This window comes from Branchiostoma lanceolatum, chromosome 4 (assembly GCF_035083965.1).
Source record: "Branchiostoma lanceolatum isolate klBraLanc5 chromosome 4, klBraLanc5.hap2, whole genome shotgun sequence".
NCBI lineage: Eukaryota > Metazoa > Chordata > Leptocardii > Amphioxiformes > Branchiostomatidae > Branchiostoma > Branchiostoma lanceolatum.
This window is the reverse complement of record NC_089725.1, coordinates 8,880,294-8,905,377: the sequence shown is the minus strand read 5'-3', so window position 1 is coordinate 8,905,377 and position 25,084 is coordinate 8,880,294. Positions and strand designations below refer to the sequence as shown.

At 43.0% G+C, this 25,084-nt stretch overlaps 1 protein-coding gene across 5 annotated transcripts in view; it reads left to right on the top strand.

Annotated features, from left to right (window-relative positions):
* The first annotated feature begins 290 nt into the window (after window positions 1-290).
* Window positions 291-25,084, top strand: part of LOC136432440 (delta-like protein C) — a 61,459-nt gene continuing 36,665 nt past the window's right edge. Inside the window, exons 1-2 of one of the 5 annotated variants that reach the window (XM_066423733.1) lie at window positions 291-521; window positions 1,268-1,368. In XM_066423733.1, the coding sequence (XP_066279830.1) occupies window positions 1,275-1,368 (94 nt within the window). In that variant the 5' untranslated portion in view covers window positions 291-521; window positions 1,268-1,274. The other 4 variants (XM_066423730.1, XM_066423731.1, XM_066423735.1 and 1 more) reach the window with 4 other exon arrangements.

Below are 25,084 nucleotides of genomic sequence, written 5' to 3'. Positions count from 1 at the left end.
TGCTCTGTGTCCTTTTTTTTTGCTTGTCACCGCCCGATGATATTGGCCGTGCCATCCGATTCACTCTGATACTTTCTCGTCTTTATTACCCTCCCAGTGATCGGAAAATCTATACACATTCCCATAGACTCAGCACGCTTGAAAAATTAGGAGATGCCAGATAATAGATAGATTTTGTCAATCCTCTCTTTGATCCCGCCGTTTGATGGCGTGATTATGCAAATAAGCCGTTACCATGGTGATATGTACCTGCGCTTTTGTCCTTGGTGACACTCGCACGCCATAGGTGAAGCCCCGATCAGAACAACTTCAGCGGAGAACAATGAAGGAGAATTAAATAGTCATAGCCCAATCTTTCTCTCGCTTCTAAATAATAGATGAACGGCTACATCGCTTTCATCTCAATGAGAACGTGGATCGCCAAGTACCCGCACGCTCTTTGACTCAACGGGTCCTGCAGACGACATCTCCGGCTAGTCGTGGTCTGAGCCCCCTCGCGGAGGGAGGGAGAGTTCGTTACGGTAAGAGCGGCGTTATGCCACTCTTTATGGATCATTTTCCGTCTGGTGGCCCCCGTGACAGTAGGGACCGACGTATACGAGGCAAGCTGACGTGTTGGCCTCATTAAATATGAAAAACAGGTATGTAGCATATGTGACCTTTCCGAGCTGTGGAAACAGTTGGTGTCCGTCGCTGACGGGCGCGAGTAATATTATGAGGACACAACGCTGTCGGGGACCACTACACGGTTAGTGACAGAAATAGTCGGCGCGGCAGAATACCGCATGCCCGTAAACTACCCGCGCGCCGCCGCGATATAGCGTACTATACTGGCACCAGTAAGGTAAAACGTGCGCGCTTCTTCTCAGTGCCTGGCGTAGTAGTAAGCTCAGTGTGTATGCCTCTAGCACGTCAGTGTATTTCGGAGCTTTACGTCGCCTGATTTTCCATGGAATCGTCCTAATTAACCACGTCGCTTGATCCCCGGGATAACTGCTGTTTGATGCCTAGCTTCGGGGAGACGAAATTGCCAGGAAAGTAGGGTGTTTGGGTTGATCCTACCCTCGCGTGTAGCACGTTTATATACCGCCGCCGGGGGATGATGCTTGCTGCCAGGCGAGCGGCTTACCAAGGTATGAAAACCGTCGCCTCGAGTGCCGCTATAGGTGCGACAGGTTGAAGCTTCCGTGGGCATGGACTGTCGTGAGAGAGAGGGATATCACTGGATGTAAGACCGTCTAACGCTCCTTCGTATTTTCCTTCTAAGGGTAAGAATGGTGGGGAGACAGTGGACGGCTACTAGAAGAGTGCGGCTACTGACGATTTTTCTAGTCCTGGTGGTAGCGTCGACGTGGGAAACGTGCAAAGGTATGTGTGTATAGATCCTGTTCTATATAGACGGTTTATTTTATTATCAATACACTAGCGTTACAACTTGTAACAGATGGTGGTATAGCGGATCCCGGAGGCGTGTGTGAGTGTTGCACTGGGTGTGTCATAGCCAGGCAACAAGGCAGGACATCGGAGCTGTTTATGTTGTTTCACCTGCCATGTATTAATTTTCGTAATCTATGTTGATTTTGGCTTGACCCGAGATTCGGTGGCGTCTCCCGTAACCGGCAGTGGTTTGGATCGGGCCACCCCTCCTGTCTGTCAGCCCGAAAACAACACCAGGTCCCGTACGGGGGTTGGTTACATATGTGGCCGGCTGGCTGTACGTATATCACGTAGACAGGGTAGTCAGAGACTCTTCTAGAGTCACGCTTTACATGAATGAACACATGTATCGACTGGAAACGTAATACGAATAGAAGCTCTAATGGCACGGACTCTCGCCATGCAATGACTCCTACTGGAAGAACAGTTAAGCAATATCTCTTTCATTATTTAGAGAGTACGCACCCGGACTGGGTAACGTCTGTTATATACGATCAATAAAAACAAACAGATTTTTTTCAAGGTCTTTGATCCTGCGATATTTGATGGCCACCAAACGGTGTTTCCAACGAAAACATTACATGCGGTAGCGCGTGCCGTTTTTAACTCCGCTAGATTTAAGTGCCTATAATACATGGGTCATTCGTAGAGTAAATGCGCCGTGGCGTTTTCTCCTGCTGTACGCACGCAAGTTTCCAATTGATCGAGCCTCGGGCGAGATATCGCTTGTATGGTCTGTGTTTTCATGGAAAATGTGGTTATCTCAACAAACATGTCTACAAGTGCTTTTAAGAAGAAATGTTGTAGATAAGGGCGGCCAACTTGCCACGTGGGGTTTTGCGTGAATGGGTCAACGTGGGGAAATGGCGGAGTATATAAACCAGAGAAGGGCATGTATAGAGATGAACAGATAGGTTGATGTGTCTGCTTTAAAAAATGACCTTCTTTTTGTCTGCAGAGCTGAACAAAAATGATAGAAGGAGTCTACATGAAAAACAATTAACTAGGGACCCCCTCCAAAAGAATGTACACTCATGTTGTGTTTCTGTTTTGTTTTTTAGTTTGACAAAAATTTAATTGTAGATCCGATAAGGCTAATTGCACAAATAGTTCCATCCAACTTCTCCTGATTTTTGGTCAGTCCCTGAATGTTCTAAACGTCTAAAGATGAATCGCAGGGCGTTGAAATCAATTGCTAACTCCGGGAAAGTATAGCGTCAAGAATTACTATGGTGTATACACACCGACCTATGCGCTACCGCTATAAGCGCCGATTGAAAACAACCATCTACTAGTATGGTATTTACCGCGCGGTTTGGAACTGTTTATTTTAGCTAGAGTGCTGCGTTCTTTGTAGCGGTAGGACAGGGGGTTGTGAAGAGGAGTTCTTATGGAGGATAACGCCACTTAAGTTCTTTTGTGATCGCGCATTTTCGGTGCCTTACCAGTAAACGACGGCGGTGGCTCTTGACAGCCCGGCTTTGGTGGTGGGCGGACAGGCCTCTATAAAAGGAGCCGCCGTGAAACAGGTGGACGTAGGGCCATATCCCCAATCTTATAATCTCCTAGCTTATTTCTCCCTCAGCGTGTAGAATGCATGACGCTCACTCACTAATAAAATCAGCACAGGTGTACAGGAATTGTCTCTACCTGACTAACTACGCCGGTTATAGGGAGAATATTTGCCAGGGTTTCATTTGCGGGCTCCTTTAGTGAAATGTGATCTTCACTGTGGACTGACTCTACTGGCTAATCAGTCCTTTTTCTACCGAATTATACGATCCATACACCTGTAGGAGGGCCTGGTGGAGGCTATATAGGGACTGAAATTTCGTATGAAACGCAGCTAAAGTTTTGTTCATGACAAGAACAATTTCCCGTAGCTTTGTGCCACCACCGGTCATGAAATATACATATATAATCCCATTGTCATCCCATACTACTACACCATATTGTATAAGATAGACTAGTACATCATATTGTATAAGATAGACGGATTAGCCTAGTAGAATGTTATCTATGTACCAGTGAATGCCATACTCTGTACCTTGTACAATTGTTGTGCAATAAAGTTATTATCATAATGTCGAGTCGAAGAACTAGCTTTCAAAATGGCATTCCGATTCGGAATATTGCCGCCAGAAGACAATGCATTGTCACTGAGGTATTAGCCAGTGACTTGTGATGTACGGCAGAATTGGTATATGGGATGGAAAATATACTGCGATCAATATAATTCGTGACATATTGCTCGGTTGCATTTCGGAATGTAGTCAGTATTTGATTCCTTTAGGTCCTTTGTCATTCTCCTCAATTCCCTAATGCACTCTACATTGTAGTAACAACGGTTTATCAATGCATTATTTTAAGCTAAGTGCTTCTGCGTTTCTGCCAGAAAAGTATTCGCTTTGTAATATTCAAAATGATCCTTCAGACACTTGTAATCCATTTGCAATTTTCAAGCAGACGTAGCGAGGATAAGAAGTTATTTGGCCGAGCTTCTAAGTTTTTGCAATATTTAAAAGTAGGTCGGTTAGAACAAAAGGCAACTCTCTGTGTCATGTTAGAGTTGAAAGGGGAATTGACGTCGGTAAAATGTAAAACGGGGGTGTCCCTGTGGTGTAGTGGTCTGCGCTTCTGTCTCTCACCACATCTGGTTCAAATTACTTGGACCAGAAGGACTGGGGTTCAAGCCCCATGTAGGACACCTCTGGACAAGAGGCGCATTGAGTCATACCAAATACTTTATAAAAATGGTACATACTTCTGAAACAGTATGGAAGTTAAACACACTTCACTGCCAGTGGACTAGCCCCTTGCTACAGTGATTGCACCACAGTGTGGCCCAGGGCTATGAAATGGGGATGGGCACCACCCTATACATCAATTATGGTGTGGGAGGATTTTAACTAACTAAAATGTAAAACGAACAGGAAGAGGAATGAAGCGAGCTTGTATGCTCCAGGGGGCAGGCCTAGTACACGCACGTTTGCCAAGGACATGTCTTATCATACGGACTTGTGGATTTCTTTTGACTGAAGTGAGGGCTTTAACAAAGGCCGGCCTCACGGAGCAACAATGAAAGAATAAAACATTTACCATCCTTATCCCGGAGGACTTGACGATAGAAGACATCCATATCTGGCTTAAGGAACGATACTGTCGGATTTATTATACCAATAAGTCTACTGTCAAATTGTAACCCACTGTTCTTGTGTAATGGCTACTTCAAGCTAAAAACTGTAAATACAGAAATGTTCGCTGTGGTTTTATGTTCGCGGTTTTCGCGGTAAGCTCGTCACCGCGAACTTAAAACCACCGCGAATTTTTTTGGCCCTCCTACCCTTGTCTACTTTTGTCTCAAACGCGAACTTAATCCACCGCTTACACTCCGTTTTCAGCCTACCGCGAAATTAAAACCACGCAAGCTTAAATGCATTTACAGTATTTGGTAGTTTCTGTGCTCTTTGTCAACTTCTGGACAACTCAACTTCGCTTGATCGTAATGATGAGGACCGATGATGATGATGATGATTTAAGAGTGTCCTTCTTAAATAGAGTTTCCTACATCCCCCTTTGTCTCTGTAGATTCGGCAGCGTCTGTGAAGGAATATTAAATGGAATCGATATTTGCGGAAGGCCTAGTCCGAGCTACTTCTCCCTGAAGGAATAGAGGTGTAATAAGACTATAGAGTGGATACTACATACGTGATAACGGGTCGTCCATCTTGCCTGGTGGGCCGACAGAGTGTGTCTCGGACGTCTCAATTTGTCATTCCTCTCACTCTCCGGCTTAGTTCTGTGCGGCGAGCACTGATTCCGATGTCTTAGCGTTAAGTGGTCTCTTAAGCAACCATGTCGGAGGGAGGGGGGTTGTGGGAACGTCTCAGGCCTTTATATATGATATGATCATGAATATGTTCTTTTACTGCTCTCTTCAACGTGCACGTTATTGTCAAGAAGACGAGAATAGGGGACTTTTCAGGCTCATATATAGAACATGTTTACTGCTCTCTTCAACGAGCACGTTATTCTCCAGAAGACGGGAATAAGGGACTTTTCAGGCTCATATATAGAACATGAATGTGTTCTTTTACTGCTCCCTTCAACGTGCACGTTATTTTCAAGAAGACGTGAATAAGGGACTTTTCAGGCTCGATATATAACATGAATGTGTTCTTTCATTGCTCTCTTCAACGTGCACGTTTTTCTCCAGAATTAAGACGAGAATAGGGGACTTTTCAGGCTCATATATAGAACATGAATGTGTTCTTTTAATGCTCCCTTTAACATGCACGTTCTTTCTCCAGAAGACGAGAATAGGGGACGTTTGAATGTGTTCTTTTACTGCTCTCTTTGTTATTCTCCATAAGACTTCAGTCAGTTAATGCAGTGATGCTAAAACTTTTCTTTGTAACAAAGCTAAAGAAATGCGGTGTTAGCCTAACGCATGAGGTACCGTGGTTTAAACGTACGGAAGTCGAACCGACCTTTCCTTGAAGGACGACCCAATTTACGTTAACTGCCACTGCGATCATCACTCAGCGATGGGTATCCGCGCACAAATAAATCTCTGAGCGGCGTCAGCGGAGCGTAGGGGCAAGAACTAAGTAGACATACGTGCAAACGCTTACGTAAGACTCCTGTAGTACTTTGTACTCACACAAAACGCCGCGCCAATAAGCATTTTTGGTTTATCGGAGCTCTACAGCCGTGAGGTGGCTGTAAGGTTGCTAATACGTTTGAAGTGGCTTGATTATGTTTGTATCCTCCATTCACATACCTGCTTATCGTGCCATTCACAGAGACCGATTCCCGCCACTTGTCAGTACCAAGTGCCTGCTCGGCTGAAAGTACTGAATGCGCTCGAGTGTAAAAGGGGAGAATACTCGAGCTATATGTATGTATTTAACGCTAAGTTTGCCGCGTCTAATGGCACGAAAATGGCTGGGAGATTGCCAAGCCAGGCGTCTCAACTCGCTCGCCGAGCATTTTGAGTACCGCAGGAAAACTTCGATGTCAACATTCTCACCGCAAATGGGCCACGAAAACTTTTTCGGCCGGTTGCGTTTCAGATGAAACTCTAGACTCTGAATTGCAGCTAGCGCACGTCTGTGGTATAGTGAGATACGCAGAAGCACTGAGCGGTGCAAATAATGTAACATGACGGCGAATAATGAGTTCTGTAATGTCGAAGCTTTTAAGTGAAGGCGCGAGCCATAGAACGTCATTATCCAGTAGGGGAGTACTTTGTGCACGGTAACCGAGAGTTATAGATCAAACTAGAGCCCAGGGAGGGAGATAGAGTAACTAGAACGGAATGTCTCCCCCTCGTAGAAAACAGAAGTATCACTATCATTCGTATCAACTGTACTATGAAATCCTTTGAATTCGATCTCGCGGAGAGTTCGGAAAACAACCATAAGGGGAAGAAAATGTTGCACGATACGCATGCTGATTTTAGACATAAAAATTCGGTTAGCTGAGAAGATGGCAGCCAAACGCTCCGCGCTTTGTCGCTATTGGAAATTTAATGCGGAGTTAAGTTGTAACGTTGCTAAGTTCACATAAACTCGCGGGGTAATATAGACTCGGGATTTTTAAAAACGCTGTATTTAGAGATATGTGCTAGATACAACGTCAGTTAAAACGCCAGCAATGCAAACCTGACAGACTAACGTATTCAGAACACTGTCTGAAAAGCTTCGATAACCATGCATTAGAAGATGGCGACGTCAAAAACTGGTTAATTCGTGTCGAAAAAAAAGGTTTTACTTGAAATAACATTAACGTTGCACTCTCCCGAGTTTCTATAACCGCAGTGACATTTATCGAGTCACGAGGGAGATCCACACTGTTTTGCGGGAAGGTCGAAAGTTGTTCTGCGTAGCGACCTTTTATTTTAGACCTTTGCTTTAATGAGGCTAGAGGTTCTTGTGGGTCATAATAGCTGTGACCTAACTAGGCAAAATTGGTATTTTTTTTCACCAGAATTTACCGGTCAAAGACCTTCCTCGTGACTTTCCCAGAAACATTCACCAATTGTCTTACAGGTTATCAAATCCCCGACTTCCAAATGACGCTGGGGAAGAGATTTAGCAAACATTTGGCACGCTTGCGGCGGGGAATTATCTGAAAGCTGTGAAGGGATAAGCCCAGAACGAAATTGTGCGCCAGAAAATTACATTTGAGATGAATAGCTTTGCAGCGGGCCGTTTACGTTCTGTAGGTATTGTTATGAAGGAGTTTTATATGTTAGGGGGAGGATATATACTTAGGACGTTTTATTGCCACTATACACATTTCCTAACGGCGCGTGACCGCGCAATATACTACAGGCAGACGGCAGGATATCGTGCTGCCCTTCCGAAAAGGAAGGACGCTTTAATACCAAAAGGTCTTCCCACGCCCAGATTCTTTCAACACAACCGGATGATATACACTCTGTCAGTTTTATCTGGATGTACGCATGCCTCACCCGTAACTGAGACCTATGAAACGGTGTTTTTTTCTCCCAGAACCGATATTTTTCAGCCGCCATCTTCAGCTCGTACATAACGTTAGCATCTGCGTAAATGAGATTGATGCATTTTTTTTTCCTGACAGGACCATCAAATCTTTCCCTGTGATGTTTCCCGCCACAGGGGTCGTTATGAGCGTCATAACTTTCCCAAGAGGCCTTTCGGGGGGTAAAATCTATCCAAACTAAGATTCCAGCCGGCAAAACTCGGAGACTTTCCTCAACGCGATTTGTTATGGTGCATAAATGGATTGATTCACCAGCTAATGATTCGGAATTACTTTTGTAAAAGGCAATCTGGTCAAATTACGTATAGATTGATGGTATGGCTGAAACAGGGCTGTGTAGATAATTGTTCACGAAGGATAACAGCCGAATCGTACGACCTTATGTCAAGCCACTCTTTCCCCCCTCCCCTTTTGATAACGTCAGTTCTTTACGTACCATCCCCACTGGCATCTGTATAAGCTAATAGCAGACGCTATCTGATCAAAAACACACACAAAAAAGGACCCAAAGCGCGTTAATATAAATCTGACATAAGGCCAAAAGGGATTGTTGCGACAAATTGTGTTCATTCTAGGGCAATCTAGCGGCAGGATTACTCCTAGGAGAAATGTGATTTGAGAAACTGATTGTTAATTACGACGGACAAAGTCGGTCCTAAATCAATTTAGTCGCGACGCGGAGCTTTCCCCGTCTGAAACCGAGATGTCAGAATTCTATTTTCCTTCGATGCCAAAAGATGCCCATCTGTTGTTAGCATTAAACGCACTTGCCTTGTCTCTTATGCTTCCTTAAATTTCAGTATGTCAGACGCTTGGTTCAGCTCAGTGCAGGCCTTTTGTTGCATTTTAGGCCATGTTTTACAACGTCTATTTTCCTTAGATGGCAAAAGATGTCCCCCTATTGTTAGCATTCAACGCACTGCCTCGTCTCTTATGCTACCTTTACCTAAATTTCAGTTAGTCAGACGCTCTGACTAGCTCAGTGCAGCCCTTGAGGCCATTTTAGGCCATGTTTTACGACGTGTTCGTCTATTTTCCTTCGATGACAAAAGATGTCCCCCTCTGTTAGCATTCAACGCAGTGCCTCGTCTCTTATGCTTCCGTCCCTAAATTTCAGTATGTCAGACGCTCTGTCTAGATCAGTGTAGGCCTTGAGGCCATTTTAGGCCATGTTTTACGACGTTTACGTTGTATTGACGTATGGCGTTGGACGTACTCCTTACCAATGCCATTGTCACGTCCAGCGCACGCCGTGATTACGCCTCCTTCAAACCCTCTCCGTCTTATACTTTATCTGGTAACCAAACAGAGCAGCTTTGCCCTTGGTGCTGAACGAACCTTCCTTCCTATCGGCACTCTTCAAACAGTACGCCCTTCGCGGTCACTGCAGAAACAGACGCTTCCAGTAAATATCAGCCCATAACAAACATGAAATGAAATGAGATTATATCATAAAACTATATACCGCCAGACACCCAATGCGAAGAAAACAAAACAGTGCAGCTTTGCCCTTGGTACTGAACGAACCTTCCTTTCTAGCGGCACTCTTCAAACAGTACGCCCTTCGCGGTCACTGCAGAAACAGACGCTTCCAGTAAATATCAGCCCATAACAAACGTGAAATGAAATGAGATTATGTCATAAAACCATATACCGCCAGACACCCAATAAAGATAGGGATAACATAAACTTCCAAATTAGTTATACTAGCAGCGTAGAGTGAGAGTATAAGCTGGATTTTTATTAGCAGAATTTTCGTAAAACCAATTTTCTTTGCAAGCATCTTCTCGTAAATTTGGCTTTAAAGTCTCTAAGGAGAGAGCGGTGGAAAAAAATGAGTAGGTAGACGGCGGGAATAGGCCATTGTTTCGATGAACTTTCACTACTCGTCCCACCACAGAGAATTTTTCTGCATACCACCAGGTTCTCCTCTGACTCACACCACTATACTGTACAACTACCAGCCTCAAAGTCATTCAATAGCAACATCTTTTTCCCCGAACAGCAAGACTATGGAATTCCCTCCCAGCCCACTGCTTTCCCCCCGAATATAACCTACAAACCTTTAAAACAAACATACACCGCTATCTCTTACCTTAGCTACATTACTTCAATTAGTTCAATGCTTAACGAATAGGCCCCCTACGGCCTTGCACTGAGCGAGATTGTTAAAAAAATACAAAGAGAGAGACTAGTACTGGATCCTTCAAGAAGTTGGTTTCTAGTAGAGACGTCTGTGAGAGTGTGACCTGTTTAGCGCAAATGTTCGGCTGCTTCGGCTTTATTTTCAATCGTGTTCCCTCTGTAACACCTTCTCACCCCGGCCGTTTCTCACGGTCACACGTTCTGCCCCCGTCGCCCTCTCTCTCCGACGCCGCTGAACGCGACAGTTCGCCGGGGTTAGCCAGCTAACGCACGGAGAGATCACACAAGACAGATGTTTCAATTTCATCGCCCGCAAAAGACGGTGCGTCGCACAGAAGCTGGGGATTTGTCAAGACTGCATGCAGCTGTTGCTCGCTTTTTTGGAAGCGTCTCTGTAGTGACCGTAACGGCTTCTACCGTGTGACAGTGATGTATATAGGCAGCCACTTTGTTGTGGTCTTTACAGAACTTTTCAAACGGGGACAAAACCGGCAACGCTACGACGGGAGACGCCATATACAGCTTTACATCGGAAAAACACTAAATATCAGACCGAAAAGTCATTCAAGGGGCGCAAAAAGTGATTTGATTTTCAGGACCTATAGAAATGTTATAATCAATCCAATTATGACGATTTGGAGTCGATATGTTCAGTCATGTGTGGTGATACATTAGTATTTTCAGTAATTTTGTATGCTGGGACAGACGGCACGTCAATACATCCATGCTAAACTCAACCCAAGATACAAAGCACGGCGTGATTGTACTCTTAAAGGCAACCAAAGCAATATTAGGGCCCGAAAATCAGATTTTGAAAGTCAATTTATTTAGTCATTTCTATACATGATTAGTTCAAACAACACTATCATAATGTATAGCAACGTCCATGATGCAAAATATGACGTCGGTGTGATGTGAGAACTCACTGAAAATCGTCGCCGGATTTTCGTCGGCTCACTAAACTAAGGGATCATTATACGGCTCGTTTTGGGGTGGTTTTAAAATGCTCAAAGTGTAAAGTTATTACGCAAATGTGCTTATCAGTGTTAGTGAATGTCACTACCATAAAGATCTCAGCATCTTTTTTATTTCCATTTTTTGTGCCCTTATATTGTTTTGGTTGTCTTTAAGGGCTGTAGTGCACTCTCTGGGATTGTACGGGACCGTCGGTGTCCTTAAGCATTTAAAGATCTACGCACAACCTGTTTTAATGGGAGTCCTGTGTAATGATTACTTGCTGACTACACGCCCCCTCGCGATCATACATGTACTTCAGTAACACATAAAGGCATATCTTCCACCATTATATCACTTCCGTTTTTTAACACCTGGAAGCGTAGGGTTTGCACGTATGGAATTAGCAAAGGATTTTAGTTATTACATAGTAATTCTCTTACTGCAGTAATAATCGCCGTGTACCGACAGATATCATATTTATGATTAACGTTTAAACATAAAATTCCTAAATCACCGTCAGTGGCTTCTTATTGATTTCCTTTCATTATGTATATTCAGAATTCTCGTCCACAAAAATTCAATCTGCCAAATTCGAACCATTACTTAACAAGCTATATTCAGATGATGTTTGATTGGAGCAAATTTCAAAATGATTTTAATATGTATTTTTTTCTTGTTGTATATATTCACTTGACATGAACATAGCGCTTGATGCAAATTTCAACGTGATTTTTATGTGTACTTTTTTCTTGTTGTATATTCACTTAAATATAGCACATGATAGTCACACATAAGCGACTAAATCGCCTGGAAAACCGGCCTGCGATGGACTTGAATACATCTTAGCTTCCTCATTTCAAAATCAAGGCTGCATTCCTACGTGTTGTTCCCAAGATGAAGCACCTGATTACAGCATGTTGCTCGCTGAAGCTAAAAGCATAGTTAATACCGCATAGCGGTTACGCTAGCCCTTGCGCATGTATTACCGCAATTCTGGCCAATTAAGATAAGAATGTGTCAGACAGTGTTAAGGTGAAAAGCATGGGCGTTCTTTACAACTCTTATCGTTCCGGAAAAACGTCTGTGCAAATTAACCTCTATTCAGTCGAACGAGGAACGCTTATAATGGCGTTCTGTCGTATTTTAGTTTGTCTACATTCCCCCACCCTACATCTGCTTGGAGAATGCCTTTAAATATGATACTGCAATACATGAGCGGCAACGTAGAAAGAAAGGAAGGAGGATATATAGATTTTCCTCATCAGTTATGCAAGTTAAGTCCAGATTTGCATAATTTGCACTTCATGATTTTCCATATTAGATATCATGGAAATCCGTCGTTCCTTTGTTCAGTTATTCTCCTTGAAAGATTTTGACAAAACCGCCAATGCAGTTCCAGAGCAAGCTGCTAGGGGGCCCAAACCTCCGGAAAAGAAATGAGTAGAGAAAGAGGGGAAGAAATAGAACGAAGGAAAGAAAGATACCGGAAACACAAAGTAACTGACTACAAATCTCAAGTTTTTGAACTGGAGAGGTAGATATGCTAACCGTAGTCTGTGCACATAGGAAAGTTTTGAAAGCCTCCTGAATACAAATATAACTACCCCCAGAAGGACGCTTTTATGTGTATTAGTTCCTGTGCAGACTATCCTATCTCTTCACGTTTCTTCATGCGTGTCTCCTGGTCCATAAAAGCACGACATATTGCCCCCGGAACGTGTCTAGTACCGTACCATCCAGGCTTCGGATATGACTCGCCCCTGGCTACTTGGTGAGTTATACGGTAGGATTTCCCCGTCCAAAATCCACGGCGAACATGAGGGAGTGTTAGGACAGGGATAGAAGTGCTTCTCAGCTGCAGGCCAATCCGCGTGTGTCACACAAGTGATGTGTTGTCATAGGAGAACAAAGTTTCCACCCGGAAATGGACTGTCTAATGACTTTTCATCGCAAGGGGGATTTGGGATGGATGGATGGCTACAGGAGTTGGGAAGACAGCGTGTGTTCCGTACATGTAGTTCTTTTTACAGTAGAAACTAAGTTTAGGGCTGTTCTTGGGTAGAAGAATCTACAATTTCTTTGAATAATCAGTGATGGAAATGTCAAGGTCATAAAAAAATTGATGTTTCTAGTTCCATCTGAAGACTAATCTTGATATCTTAAAACTTGAATTTTATTCCACGCCTCACATATACGTTTCACTGTAAGTGACATATCATATGCATGTACAATGTGTGGAGTACTGACAATATACAAGTATAGAATGGTCATAAACTGATCCCATGATCCAATGGCCTCTCTCCACACCAGCACCAGCAACCACCATGATAAACTCTCGTTACATGTCACGTGACTGCCCTAAGTCTCGCGAGAATTGAGATCTAGTTACCGCCCTGAAAGATGATGTACAGAAGGAGAGTTGCCAATAGTTTCTTTCAAGTGTTTTGAAGGTGCCGCTTAACCAAATCCAATCATCGTCATATCTTCATGACGCCCGGCGCAGTAATTGAGATGTAAGCGTCTTTCCTTCTCCCTCGTCTTTTGTCGATACCAGTATATCATACATGTTGTGACTAGTAATTCAATTTCCTTGTCACTAATAAGATAAAGACGTAAAATCGAAGATAACATGTCCGCAATAGCCATATGTCTGTGCAAATTAGAATGAAGTAGTCTCCAGTGATCAGAGATTTTTTTCTGGCGATAAATTTGCAGTTGTCGTAACGCTCCTTTGAGCAAACATGTCATATTCTAGGTCATATGAAGGACAACGTCGGTGAAATGTTACTTGTATGCTCTCTTATGCTTCGGTCCCATTTCCAATCCGGGGCCCGGCCGGGCTGTTTGAGAGAACGAAAAATAAAAAAAATGCATCTCAAGAAAATACACAATCATATATGGCTAGGAGTAATTTTTGTTACGTTTTGTGTCTTTAGCTGTCTTTTATATAATAGTTTTCGTTCCCACAAGCTGCCAGGCTGGGCCCCGGATTGGAAATGGGACCCTAGCATTATTCAGGAACACATAAAACCAAGGAGGTCTTGATAAAACCTCATTTGTAAAACGTAGCGTCTGGCCGGTCGATCGAAAGTAGCGTGCGCCCTCACTGCCCAGGGTGTTAATCATCACTTCCTGCATAACACTGTTTAAAAGCTTTTTTATGCCCCCAACGATATCCATCACCCTCACTGCACCCTGTGACACCTACAAGGACCCTGGGACGACCCCCGGCCCCCGGGGAACAATTCCATCTCACTCAGACCAGCAGAGTTCGCAGCGAAAAATCGAATCAGGGAGAAAATTGAAAATTCCTGGGAGAGACGGCCTCGCTACAGGGAGCTCGTGATTAGCGGCAAATAAGCGACTAACTCGGGGGGAAGAGGGAAAGAAATGCAAAACGATTACTCTTCAACGTACGTTACACGGGAAAACTTTAAAGCAACTACTGGCTAACGTAAGTTACATGGGAAAACTTTGAAACAGCTACTTTCTAACGTAAGTACGTTAAAACAACTACAGTCTAACGTAAGTTACATGGAAAACTTTAAAACAACTACAGTGTAGCGTACGTTACATGGAAAATCTTTAAAACAACTACAGTGTAACGTACGTTACATGGGAAAACTTTAAAACAGCTATTATTTAACTTACGTTACATGGGAAAACTTTAAAGTAACTACTGTCTAACGTAAGTTACATGGGAAAACTTTAAAACAGCTACTGCCTAACGTACGTTACATGGGAAACTTTAAAGTAACTACTGTCTAACGTACGTTGCATGGGGAAACTTTAAAGTAACTACTGTTTAACGTAAGTTACTTGGGAAACTTTAAAGTAACTTCTGGCTAACGTAAGTTACATGGGAAAACTTTAGAATAGCTACTGTCTAACGTATGTTACATGGAAAACTTTAAAGTAACTACTGTTTAACTTACGTTACATAGGAAAACTTTCAAGCAACTACTGTCTAACGTAAGTCACAAGGGAAAACTTTAAAACAGCTACAGTCTAACGTAAGTTACATGGTAGAACTTTCAAGTAACAACTGTCTAACGTAAGTTACATGGGAAACTTTAAAGTGACTACTGTCTAACGTAAGTTATATGGGAAATTTCAAAGTGACTACTGGCTAAGGTAATTTACATTGGAAAACTTTAAAACAGCTACTGTCTAACGTAAGTTACATAGGAAACTTTTGAACAGCTACTATCTAACGTGCGTTACATGGGGAAACTTTAAAGTAACTATTGTCTAACGTACGTTACATGGGGAAACTTTAAAGTAACTACTGCCTAACGTAAGTTGCATCGGAAAACTGTAAACCAGCTACTGTCTAACATACGTTGTAAGCGAAAACTTTGAAACAACTACTGTCTAACGTTCGTTACAAGCAAAAACTTAAAACAGCTACTGTCTACGTAACTTGCATGGGGAGAACAACTACAGTCTAACGTACATTAGAAGGGAAACCTTTAAAGTTTCGAACTGGCATAGCATCCATATGAAAAGCTTTAGGATTTGTTTCTATAGTGTTTTGGTGGCTATTCCTTTACCGAACATTGTAGCAGCGGTTTAGCCGTCTTGTTCAAGAATGTCCACTGAGACGAATCCGTGGCTCACTAGTTCCAAAAGCACATACACGTAGCTTGTCTTTAGCTCTGCAGCGTAAGCCTCTGACCAGAGGGATGACGTAATCGACCCAACCTCCATAATTACCATAATTGGTCCCAGAGGGAGGGATGGTTCAAGGACGAACAGCTTTAGGTGTCTGATGCAAGTGATGGTTGATACCAATGTTAGTACACCGTGGGGTGTTAATAGAAGAGCGGGGAGCCCTCCGTATAAAAAGAAATTGAATAGAACAGGCTTACTGTGCGGTCAATAGTCATTGACCCAACAAAGGAATCTGAAAGAAAAATGAAAATATTCATAACGTGTTCCGTAGATTTTTGAGTGACTCATAAATAACTTAGTTGCAATATCGTCCTATTATTGCATTGTGTGGAAGACAATTTGATTTTGATAACTGTTACCGTGTGTGAAATTATTTTAGTGCCAGATGGATCATCTCAAGGTTTTCTTTTTCAAACAGAAAATATTTTTAAAAGCGTCCTTGCCTTCAAAGGTTAAGGACTCGCTGTCTGTCACTAAACATCGGGTACAGTCCTCAGTTAAGTCATTCCTTTTACTTCTTTTCTATTGAAGGTGTCCTCGACCGATGTCTTGGGCGTGGGTCCATTATGAATAATGCATGCACGCAATCTAGTTTAATGATGTACCATTGTGTTCACGTCTTCTATTCCGCACGGAAAGACAGGGCCTATTGTTATGGGTGGGTTATGTACGGACATGTTTTGCTTCGTTCAAACCTTGTGAGTTAATTGCATTATCTCTACAACAAATGACAACACTCGTGTCACCACACTAAGTTTTATTGTTTCGTTTTTTTTCTTGTTCATTGTGACTGTGTTGGGCTTCGTGCTGCTTTAGCCTTGTGAGTTAATTGCATTATCTCCACAACCAATGACAACACTCGTGTCACCACACCAAGTTTTCTGTTCTGTTTTTTCTTGTTTACCACGACTGTGCTGGGCTTCGTGCTGCCCAGGCCTTGTGAGTTAATTGCATCATCTCCACAGCCAACGACAACACTCGTGTCACCACACCAAGTTTTATTGTTCCGTTTTTTTTCTTGATCATCACCATGTTAAGTTTTATACTTCTGTTGTCTTGTCTTCATCGCTCTATTGCATTGAGAAGTAACGTACAATTGACAGCAACTACATTTTGCTGACATTGAAGTCAGTTTTCAAGCTGGACGCATTCCAAAAGAAACCTACATGAAGGCAAAGGGTTTCTTAAAAGTAAGTATTGTGCGTCTTTAACGTCAGTCATGCAAGCCGAAGCCAGTAAAGCCCAGTATTCAATGACTTCATTTCCTATCCATTCATACAGCCTACCTATCCATCCATCCATATATACACAGTTATCTCTATTCAACGATCTCTTTACCCATTTGGTCTTTCTTGCCGGCTATCATATCATCTGTTTATCTATCCGTCTACCTCCATCCATCCATCTAACTGTGAATCTTTGTATCCATCGAGGCTATCTTTACGGGTAGCGCCGAGATTCGTTAGAAGGCGATAATAGACCCCAGAAAGTAGGCCGAGGTTCGACCCAGAGGTCAGCAAACATGGGAACAAAGCGCGCGGTGACTCTGAATGGTTACAGGTTGTTTCGCTAGATAGTCGGTTCGCTATAGTACGTTTCGCTTACTCTCCAAGCAGAGGAGGGGTTTCGGCTGGTTTTTGACGTGTTTCTAAGCGTTTCTGTCGGGTTTTCTACTTTGTCATGTTTTTTTTTTTGTATAGCCAACCAGACCGACTGCCCGCAGAGGTGTGGGTTGCCTATACAAAAAAAAACATGACAAAGTAGAAAGCCCGACAAAACGCCTAGAAACACGTCAAAAACCAGCCGAAACCCCCTCCTCTGCTTGGAGAGTACGTTTTGCTACATGGCACAAACCGTTTCGCTACATGGCACAAGTCGATTCGCTACATGGTACAAATCTTTTTGCCACATGGCACAAGTCGTTTAGCTGCATTTGAATGTTGTTTCTCTAGATAGACTAATAGCATTTATAAATCGTATTCCTACAGTCACGTACGTAGTTCTATATGTCAATGAATTAAATCATAGCCCTCTACTCACGCTGTAAGAAACGGCACTGCCCACCGTATGGCACATTTCAAACATCGGGCTCACAGCTTCATGCGGCCGGAAAAAAAGTGGTACTTCCGCGGATGTCCGATTTGATTCATTGACAATACGTATTAGTGTTTGTAGTAAAACAGTTCTGTAATGCTGTTGGTCTAGCTAGAGAAATAACATCCAGATGTAGCGAAACGACTTCTGCCATGTAGCGAAACGTAGCGAAACAACTTCTTAGTTCTGTACTAAGTAGCGAAACGACTGTAGCGAACCGACAATGTAGCGAAACAACCTGTTTGATTTTTGCTGTTGTTGATTTTATTAGAATTGCAACAGTGCAACAGCTATTGCTGGTGTCGTGACCCACACACATAATATACCCGATTTTACACTTGGGTGGAGTGAGGAAAGTCGTGTAAAAAGTGCTTTTTTCCCAATGACACACGATCGGTGGCGTCAGGAGATTCGAACCCGGGACCGCTGGGTTCTGGGCCGAAAACCCTGCCGTTACGCTACACGACGTCGACCCCACAACCTGTTCCCCCCTCTGGATGAATCGAACATCTCCCACACTAGTTCTAATCAACCTGTGGATCTCGCGTACCTCCGTGAAGGTGACCCGACCGGCAGACACCTCGTCAATATTTCATACCCGCTCCTCTCGAATCAGTTCGGATTAGACGGAAGAAAGGGGAACAAATCCCGCCACAAATGCCTGCCCAATTGCCGTGCCGTGGCCCGGCAGATGAGGTTAGCGGTGGATAGAGCGGGGTAAATGAGTCGCTCGAGGCGATGCATTGTTCGACTTGATCTAGTCTAAGGGTTAAAGAAACGCTGTCGGTACTGCGCAGTGAATACCACAATGTTTCTTCAATCCTTTTGTAAACATGGGTACATTCGGCGTACAGAATAACAAACACGCTGTTGTAGTACATGAAAAGAATGAATCAACCTATTGGCACTAATGTTACAGTATTTATGTATCTTTCATGAAGTAATGAAAGCGGTCTTATATGTGCATTATTGGTCCAATTTGTTTCGTGCATATAAATGGACGCTTAGCGGAGCAGGGCTATGAGTGCTTCTAAAGACGTTTTCATCCATTCGTAAACTTTTTAATTAATTTTCCGTCCCCGTACATCAATCATTGTGGTGTAACTGACAGCGCTCTAGTCACAGCACGGATTTTGAGATCAGAGAAATCCACCTATCCATGTCGTGGACGATTATTGGCATTAACAACACTTTCCGAGGTAATTCAGCACCAAGGACGTGGCTTGTATAGGATAGCAAGTAGCGAAGTACAAAACACGGTTATTACAACTCAACACAAGGTTTGATGAATATGGCAAGTCGCCCGGGTGCACTTTTCCAGTTTGATTTGTCTTTCTAGAGAAAATTGGGGGAAGCACCTCTGGGATTCACAGAAATCCGCTTTTTTATGCTCCGCAAAACATTAAGATTGCTTTGTTCCCCTTCGGCAGTCCAGCTAACGTGGCCGTTAAACCATTTCTGTTCGAGCTTTGCGACAATCCCTGAAGGCCTGTCTACCAAAAACTTTGTAATCCTGTGTTTAGGTGCAAGCCGTGCGATGCATGAATGGAACAAACATCATCGTCGTCTTTTTGGTGATATAATGTACAAACTTCGAAAAAATGTTGCGTCACGGTGGCGCAGCGGCAGGGTGTTTGCATAGGTACTGACTTCGAATCTGGGGTACCTTGATTTGTCCCATTGACGTTGTGCCCTTAGTTAAAGCACTTAAAACGAATTTCCTCACTTCACTCCGGTGTAAATGAGTACCTAGCTTCGGTTAGGGACGTCCCTCGGATAGGACGTTAAATGGAGGACCAGTGTTTGAGGAGAGCCACACCTCGAGCACGTTAAAGAACCCATCGAACTTATTGAAAAGAGTAGGGGTCCTTCCCGGTGTGAATGGTTCAAAACCTACAGTCCTATGGCCGCTCATGGGGCAATTGTCGTATTGAGGTCACCTGCGCTCCGAATGGCAGCCGCTCCAGACCCTTGCGATTCAACCTTGGTGGGGTATCAGGCGTATCATCCGGTTCAGCAAGCAGTGGGTGGGATTTAGAAAATATATTCAGAAGATATTGGAAGCATCAGTCCTATCCTAGATAGCCGGAGGGTGTTATGATGCGCTCAGCCGTGGTTTTTCCATCTTTTAATAGTTGCGATCACTTTCCAAACAAAAATACGTGACCAAGATTTCAAATTCGCCCTTCTTTTTACAATGTTATGAAACTTAGTTGAACGACAAAATGTGGTCGGGACGTCCCGTAATAATTCTCGCAATTCAGCCCCTGGCTGCGAAGTGAGAGTAGTCGACCCACTCAATAACAAACTCATATGCGCCTTAGATAGCACAAAGCCTCTTTTCTAAACTCCTCTGCTCTAACTAAGTTTGAAATACACCACAGTTATTATGACGATACAGCTACGTCACGAGAAGATCTTTGGAATATATCATAGCTTTGCGGGGAACTCGAATGTCGTAAGAACATCTGTCAATGACTGCATAGGATATATCCTCTTTATACTGTGCACCGAACGCTGGCCTAGCAATATTCGTACAATCTTTTATAGAATCAAGTAGAACATTGGGTCGCATGCGGCTCTTTCTATTGCCAGATTGACGTAAGATAGGTATGATTGCATATTGGGTACGTAAGTGATATTGAGCGTACGAAAGTGATATTGAATTATTACGGGACGTCCCGACCACATTTTGTCGTTCAACTAAGTTTCATAACATTGTAAAAAGAAGGGCGAATTTGAAATCTTGGTCACGTATTTTTGTTTGGAAAGTGATCGCAACTATTAAAAGATGGAAAAACCACGGCTGAGCGCATCATAACACCCTCCGGCTATCTAGGATAGGACTGATGCTTCCAATATCTTCTGAATATATTTTCTAAATCCCACCCACTGCTTGCTGAACCGGATGATACGCCTGAATTCCCCCCAGGCTGACCTTCAATTTCTTTCTCATAAGACCTCAATATATCGTGGATATGATCCGAGCCTTTGCGGTTACCAGTCTTAGTTTTGAATACAGTGCCGGGATGTAAAATCGGGCATGCCTTCAGGAAATGAGCATTGGCTAACTCTCTATAGCTGGTAGTCATTGGAATCTATTCTTTCTTACGACATAATCATTTATAAACCTTGTTTAAGTTTTCCATTTTTGAGCTATTCAACTAGATATACCAAAATGTTTTCAGTGAAATATTAGTTTTGAATACAGTGTAAGGATGTAAAATTGGGCATGCCTTCAGGAAATAAGCATTGGCTAACGCTCTATAGCTGGTAGTCACTGGAATCTATTTTTTCTTACAACATAAACATTTATAAACCTTGTAAAGTTTCCCCTTTTTGAGCTATACATGTAGGCATCCTAAAATGTCTTCAGTGAAAGATTAGTCTTGAATACTGTGTATGGCATGTTTTCAGGAAATGAACATTGGCTAGCTCTCTCTAGCTCTCTCTCATTGAAATCTATTTTTCTTACAACATAAACATTTATAAACCTTGTAAAGCTTTCCCTTTTTGAGCTATACATGTAAGTATACTTAAATGTTTTCAGTGAAAGATTGTTACAAGTATTTCTATTGCCCTGATACAAAAACAACCTCTTTAAAAGAGAGTATTATACCGGGATAATGGCTATGGTTTCTATTCTTGCCTCTAAATGATTACGTAGGCGTTTACAAATCTCCGACCTGATTTATTCCCCACTAAGGCTTTTACGAGACCTACTTACAGTGCAGAAAACCGGAGTCATTTATCGACTCTCCGGCGCGATATTGGCTTTTATATAACTGCAAAGACTGCGCGCGTGAGCCGTTGGTTTTCAAGCAGGTTTCTCTACCATTCGCGTAGGCCATTACGATTCGGACGGGTCACAGTTACAAAAGACTAGGACAAAGCAAACGTCGTCTTTTTAAAACAGCGTGTAGGCTTGAAAAGATTTCAGTTCTATCTAGCTGTGTCAGTGGTTTGCTATTTGATGTATATGCTCTCAACTTAAACACATTTGTGGTGCTCAAGCAGGTTTCTCTACCACGGCGTGGAGGCCAGTACGATTCGGACGGGTCACAGTTACAAAAACTACGGTTACGTTTGGCGAAGCAAGCGTCGTCTTTAAAAAACAGTCTGTAGTGTCTTGAAAAGATTTCAATTTTGTTTAGTTGTGTTAGTGGTTTGGTATGAGCTATATGCTTTCAACTTAAACACATTCAGAACGTGTATACTCTAGCATGTGGCTTTCATATGGCAGCAAAGACTGTGGCGTGTGAGTCATTGGTTCTCAAATCGGTTTCTCTAGTGTCTTGAAAAGATTTCAGTTTTGTTTAGTTTTGTCAGTAGTTTGCTATGAGCTATATGATCTCAAGAAAAGACCACCTCTCACTGGACCCGCGGCAAGCTGGCGTCGTCACTGCGTCCTAAACTGGATTTGTGTTACCCTTGACTTTATGATGGAAATATCATTCAAAACGTATGACCACAAAGACAACGAAACACACAAAGCTTAAAAAGATTGTTTTGTTTTTTTTGTCGATGAAAGTTGTTGAGTGCTTTGTCAATTCGATCGGCCGCAGCGACGCCGCCAGCGTGCCGTGGGTCCAGTGAGAGGGTGGCTTAAAACACTTTCAGAACGTATATGCTCTAGCAGCTGCCCCCGGCTTATGCACTTAGATTACCACATCCCCGAGCGTTTCTCGTGCTTAAATCTCACCCTGACCCGTGGTTACCCGTGTGGTATCCCAACTCTGACAGAACCTCTACTCCGCAGACATTTTCCAGCCCCGCGGACGTTTGGTGTTGGCCCCTGAAGTCCTCCCCCGCGACCACAAGCAACACGCCGCCTCACATGTGCACTTACGGCCGACTGGAGGGATTACGGTAATAGGCATGTGCGGTTCCTCCGAAAGCAATGGCCGCTTACAGGCACCTTGTAACATACGTTCTAACAGACTCAAGTTCGTCTCTACTGAAAGAAATCTCCAGATAAATAACGGCGATGGCTTCGACATGAAAGAGTCATCTTTGGGAAATCGATGGCTGCAGAGCTAGACGACATACTTTAGGCTTTGGTAGACTATTTCAGCGAGATCTTCTCCGAAAGGCGAAGGACGTCGAGTGAAAAAAAAAGGCAAACAAAAATAGAAGCTGCCGAAAGGAGAAAATAGGTGCTTACGATCAAATTCGAGGACATGTGATATAACGTACATTCATTAAGTTACTTCACTGGGCAGCGCAGTACTTTTGATACCCCTTTGCTAACTCCTTCGTTTAAAGGAAAGGAACATGTTTTGTCAGTTTTTAGCCCAAAGTCATATTTGCTTTCTACCATCCCGCCTCAATTTGGAGCGATTTCAAGCCCAAATCCATGTCCACACATTTGACTGTAGCAGCTAGCAGACAGCGTTGGGATTTCACTGGTGGAAATTGCCTAAACAAGTATTTCTCGCAGCGCGATAAAGAAAAAGAGACGCCCAACTAGTTGAATTTGACTTACATGTAACCAAGGATATGCTACTGGGTAACGGTAATACATACAGAGATCTAATATACGAAAATATTGTTGAATCTTTTAGTACGTATTATTGGATTTAAAAATGGCATGTTACTAGGTTATGTACATACAGCAGAGAGCTAAGATGAGAAAAATTTGGTTACTCTTTATTGTAGTTATAAGTTTTATGCGAAAACCGTGAGCAAAGTTATCATTAATTGCTTCGTCACACACGACTGAAGAGTGGCACGGTAACTGTAGTGTGACGCACAGGACCGTTTAACGGTTTATTTTTAAACCTCAACATAGAAGATGGCACCACGGGAAGGGCAGGGTAGGTTAATGGATAGGGCGTCCCTAAAGTCCCACATTACCGGTTAACGCCGACAGGGGTTAATTGTTCTCAATACTCTCTTATGGTTGGGAAGAGTGTGGAAAATATGGGGCTGATATCAAGATAATGGGACAGAAACGGCCCGAACAGTGGAAAAAATCGACCACAACACTATATACTAGTATATGATATTCCATTATGTACAAGGTTGAAAACAGTTCGAAATTCATAATGGCATGCTCATTTTGGTACGTGGTAGTTATCACAGCTTGAAATCTGATAAGAGTTTTGTGAGGAGTCTTTCCATTCACTTAGACATAAGTGCCTAATGATAGTGCTGCACCAATAACACTGATATTGAGTTTGTACTTTTTAATGGTTGAAACGCGCAGGAGACGACGTAAACGTAAATATCAATTTCAAATACCATATGTATACAACTTTACAACAAAAGAGGGTTGATTCATAGTTTGCCTGATTCAGAAAAAATAACTGCTTATTGCTTTCTTGAACTTTGAACACACAAGGAAAATATCCAACGCACTTCTGTTCTATTTATATTCAACTCACCTTAAACGTAAACTTCAAATATCATATGTATACAACATAACAACAAAAGAGGGTTCATTCATAGATCCAGAAAGAGTAACTGCTTATTACTTTCTTGAACTCACGCAAGGAAAATATCAAACGCACTTCTGTTCCATTTGGTATTCAACTCACGCGTTTATTTCCCCCAGGCGAAAACAATCATTCGAGTGTAAACTCATCAAACTCATATGGCTCCGAATCATCATTCCGGGGATGCAGAAATGTCGTTATCCCCGTAGGAAATCGATCACCGGCGTAGGTTTCCCTGAAATTGATGAGCTTACTATTTCCGCAGCTCCATGAAAGAAATATACTCATCCACCCGTGGTCCCTGAGCCTCTCGCCAAAGCGAAATGAAAGAAATAGGATTTCCCATTGATCCCGTGGACCATAAAACCGCCTTGCATGGAAAGCTCGTAACATTGACCACGCCCGGGGAATGGGAAATGGGGTCGGGTTTGTGAAAAGGTCGAAGTGGTGGGCGGTTTATAATTGTAGCCTGTATCTTGTAGAAGTAGTGAGGTTGTACCCGTGTCATGGCCACATGGAATGTGGTAGTTTCAGTGATGCCTCATTATTCCAGGGTCATATTTCCAAACCGGGGCCCGGCCGGGTAGTTTGCAAAAACGAAGATTAGAAAATGCATATCAAGAAAATACACAACATATAGTTAGGAGTAATTTGTTTACGTTTGTGTCTTTCGTTGTCTTTTGTATAATATTTTTCGTCCCCACAATTAAGCTGCCCGGCCGGGCTCCGGATTGGAAATAGGAACGTAGCATATGCCAGGGTCACATTTCCCAACGGGGGCCCGGGCGGACAGTTTGAACAAACGAATTAAG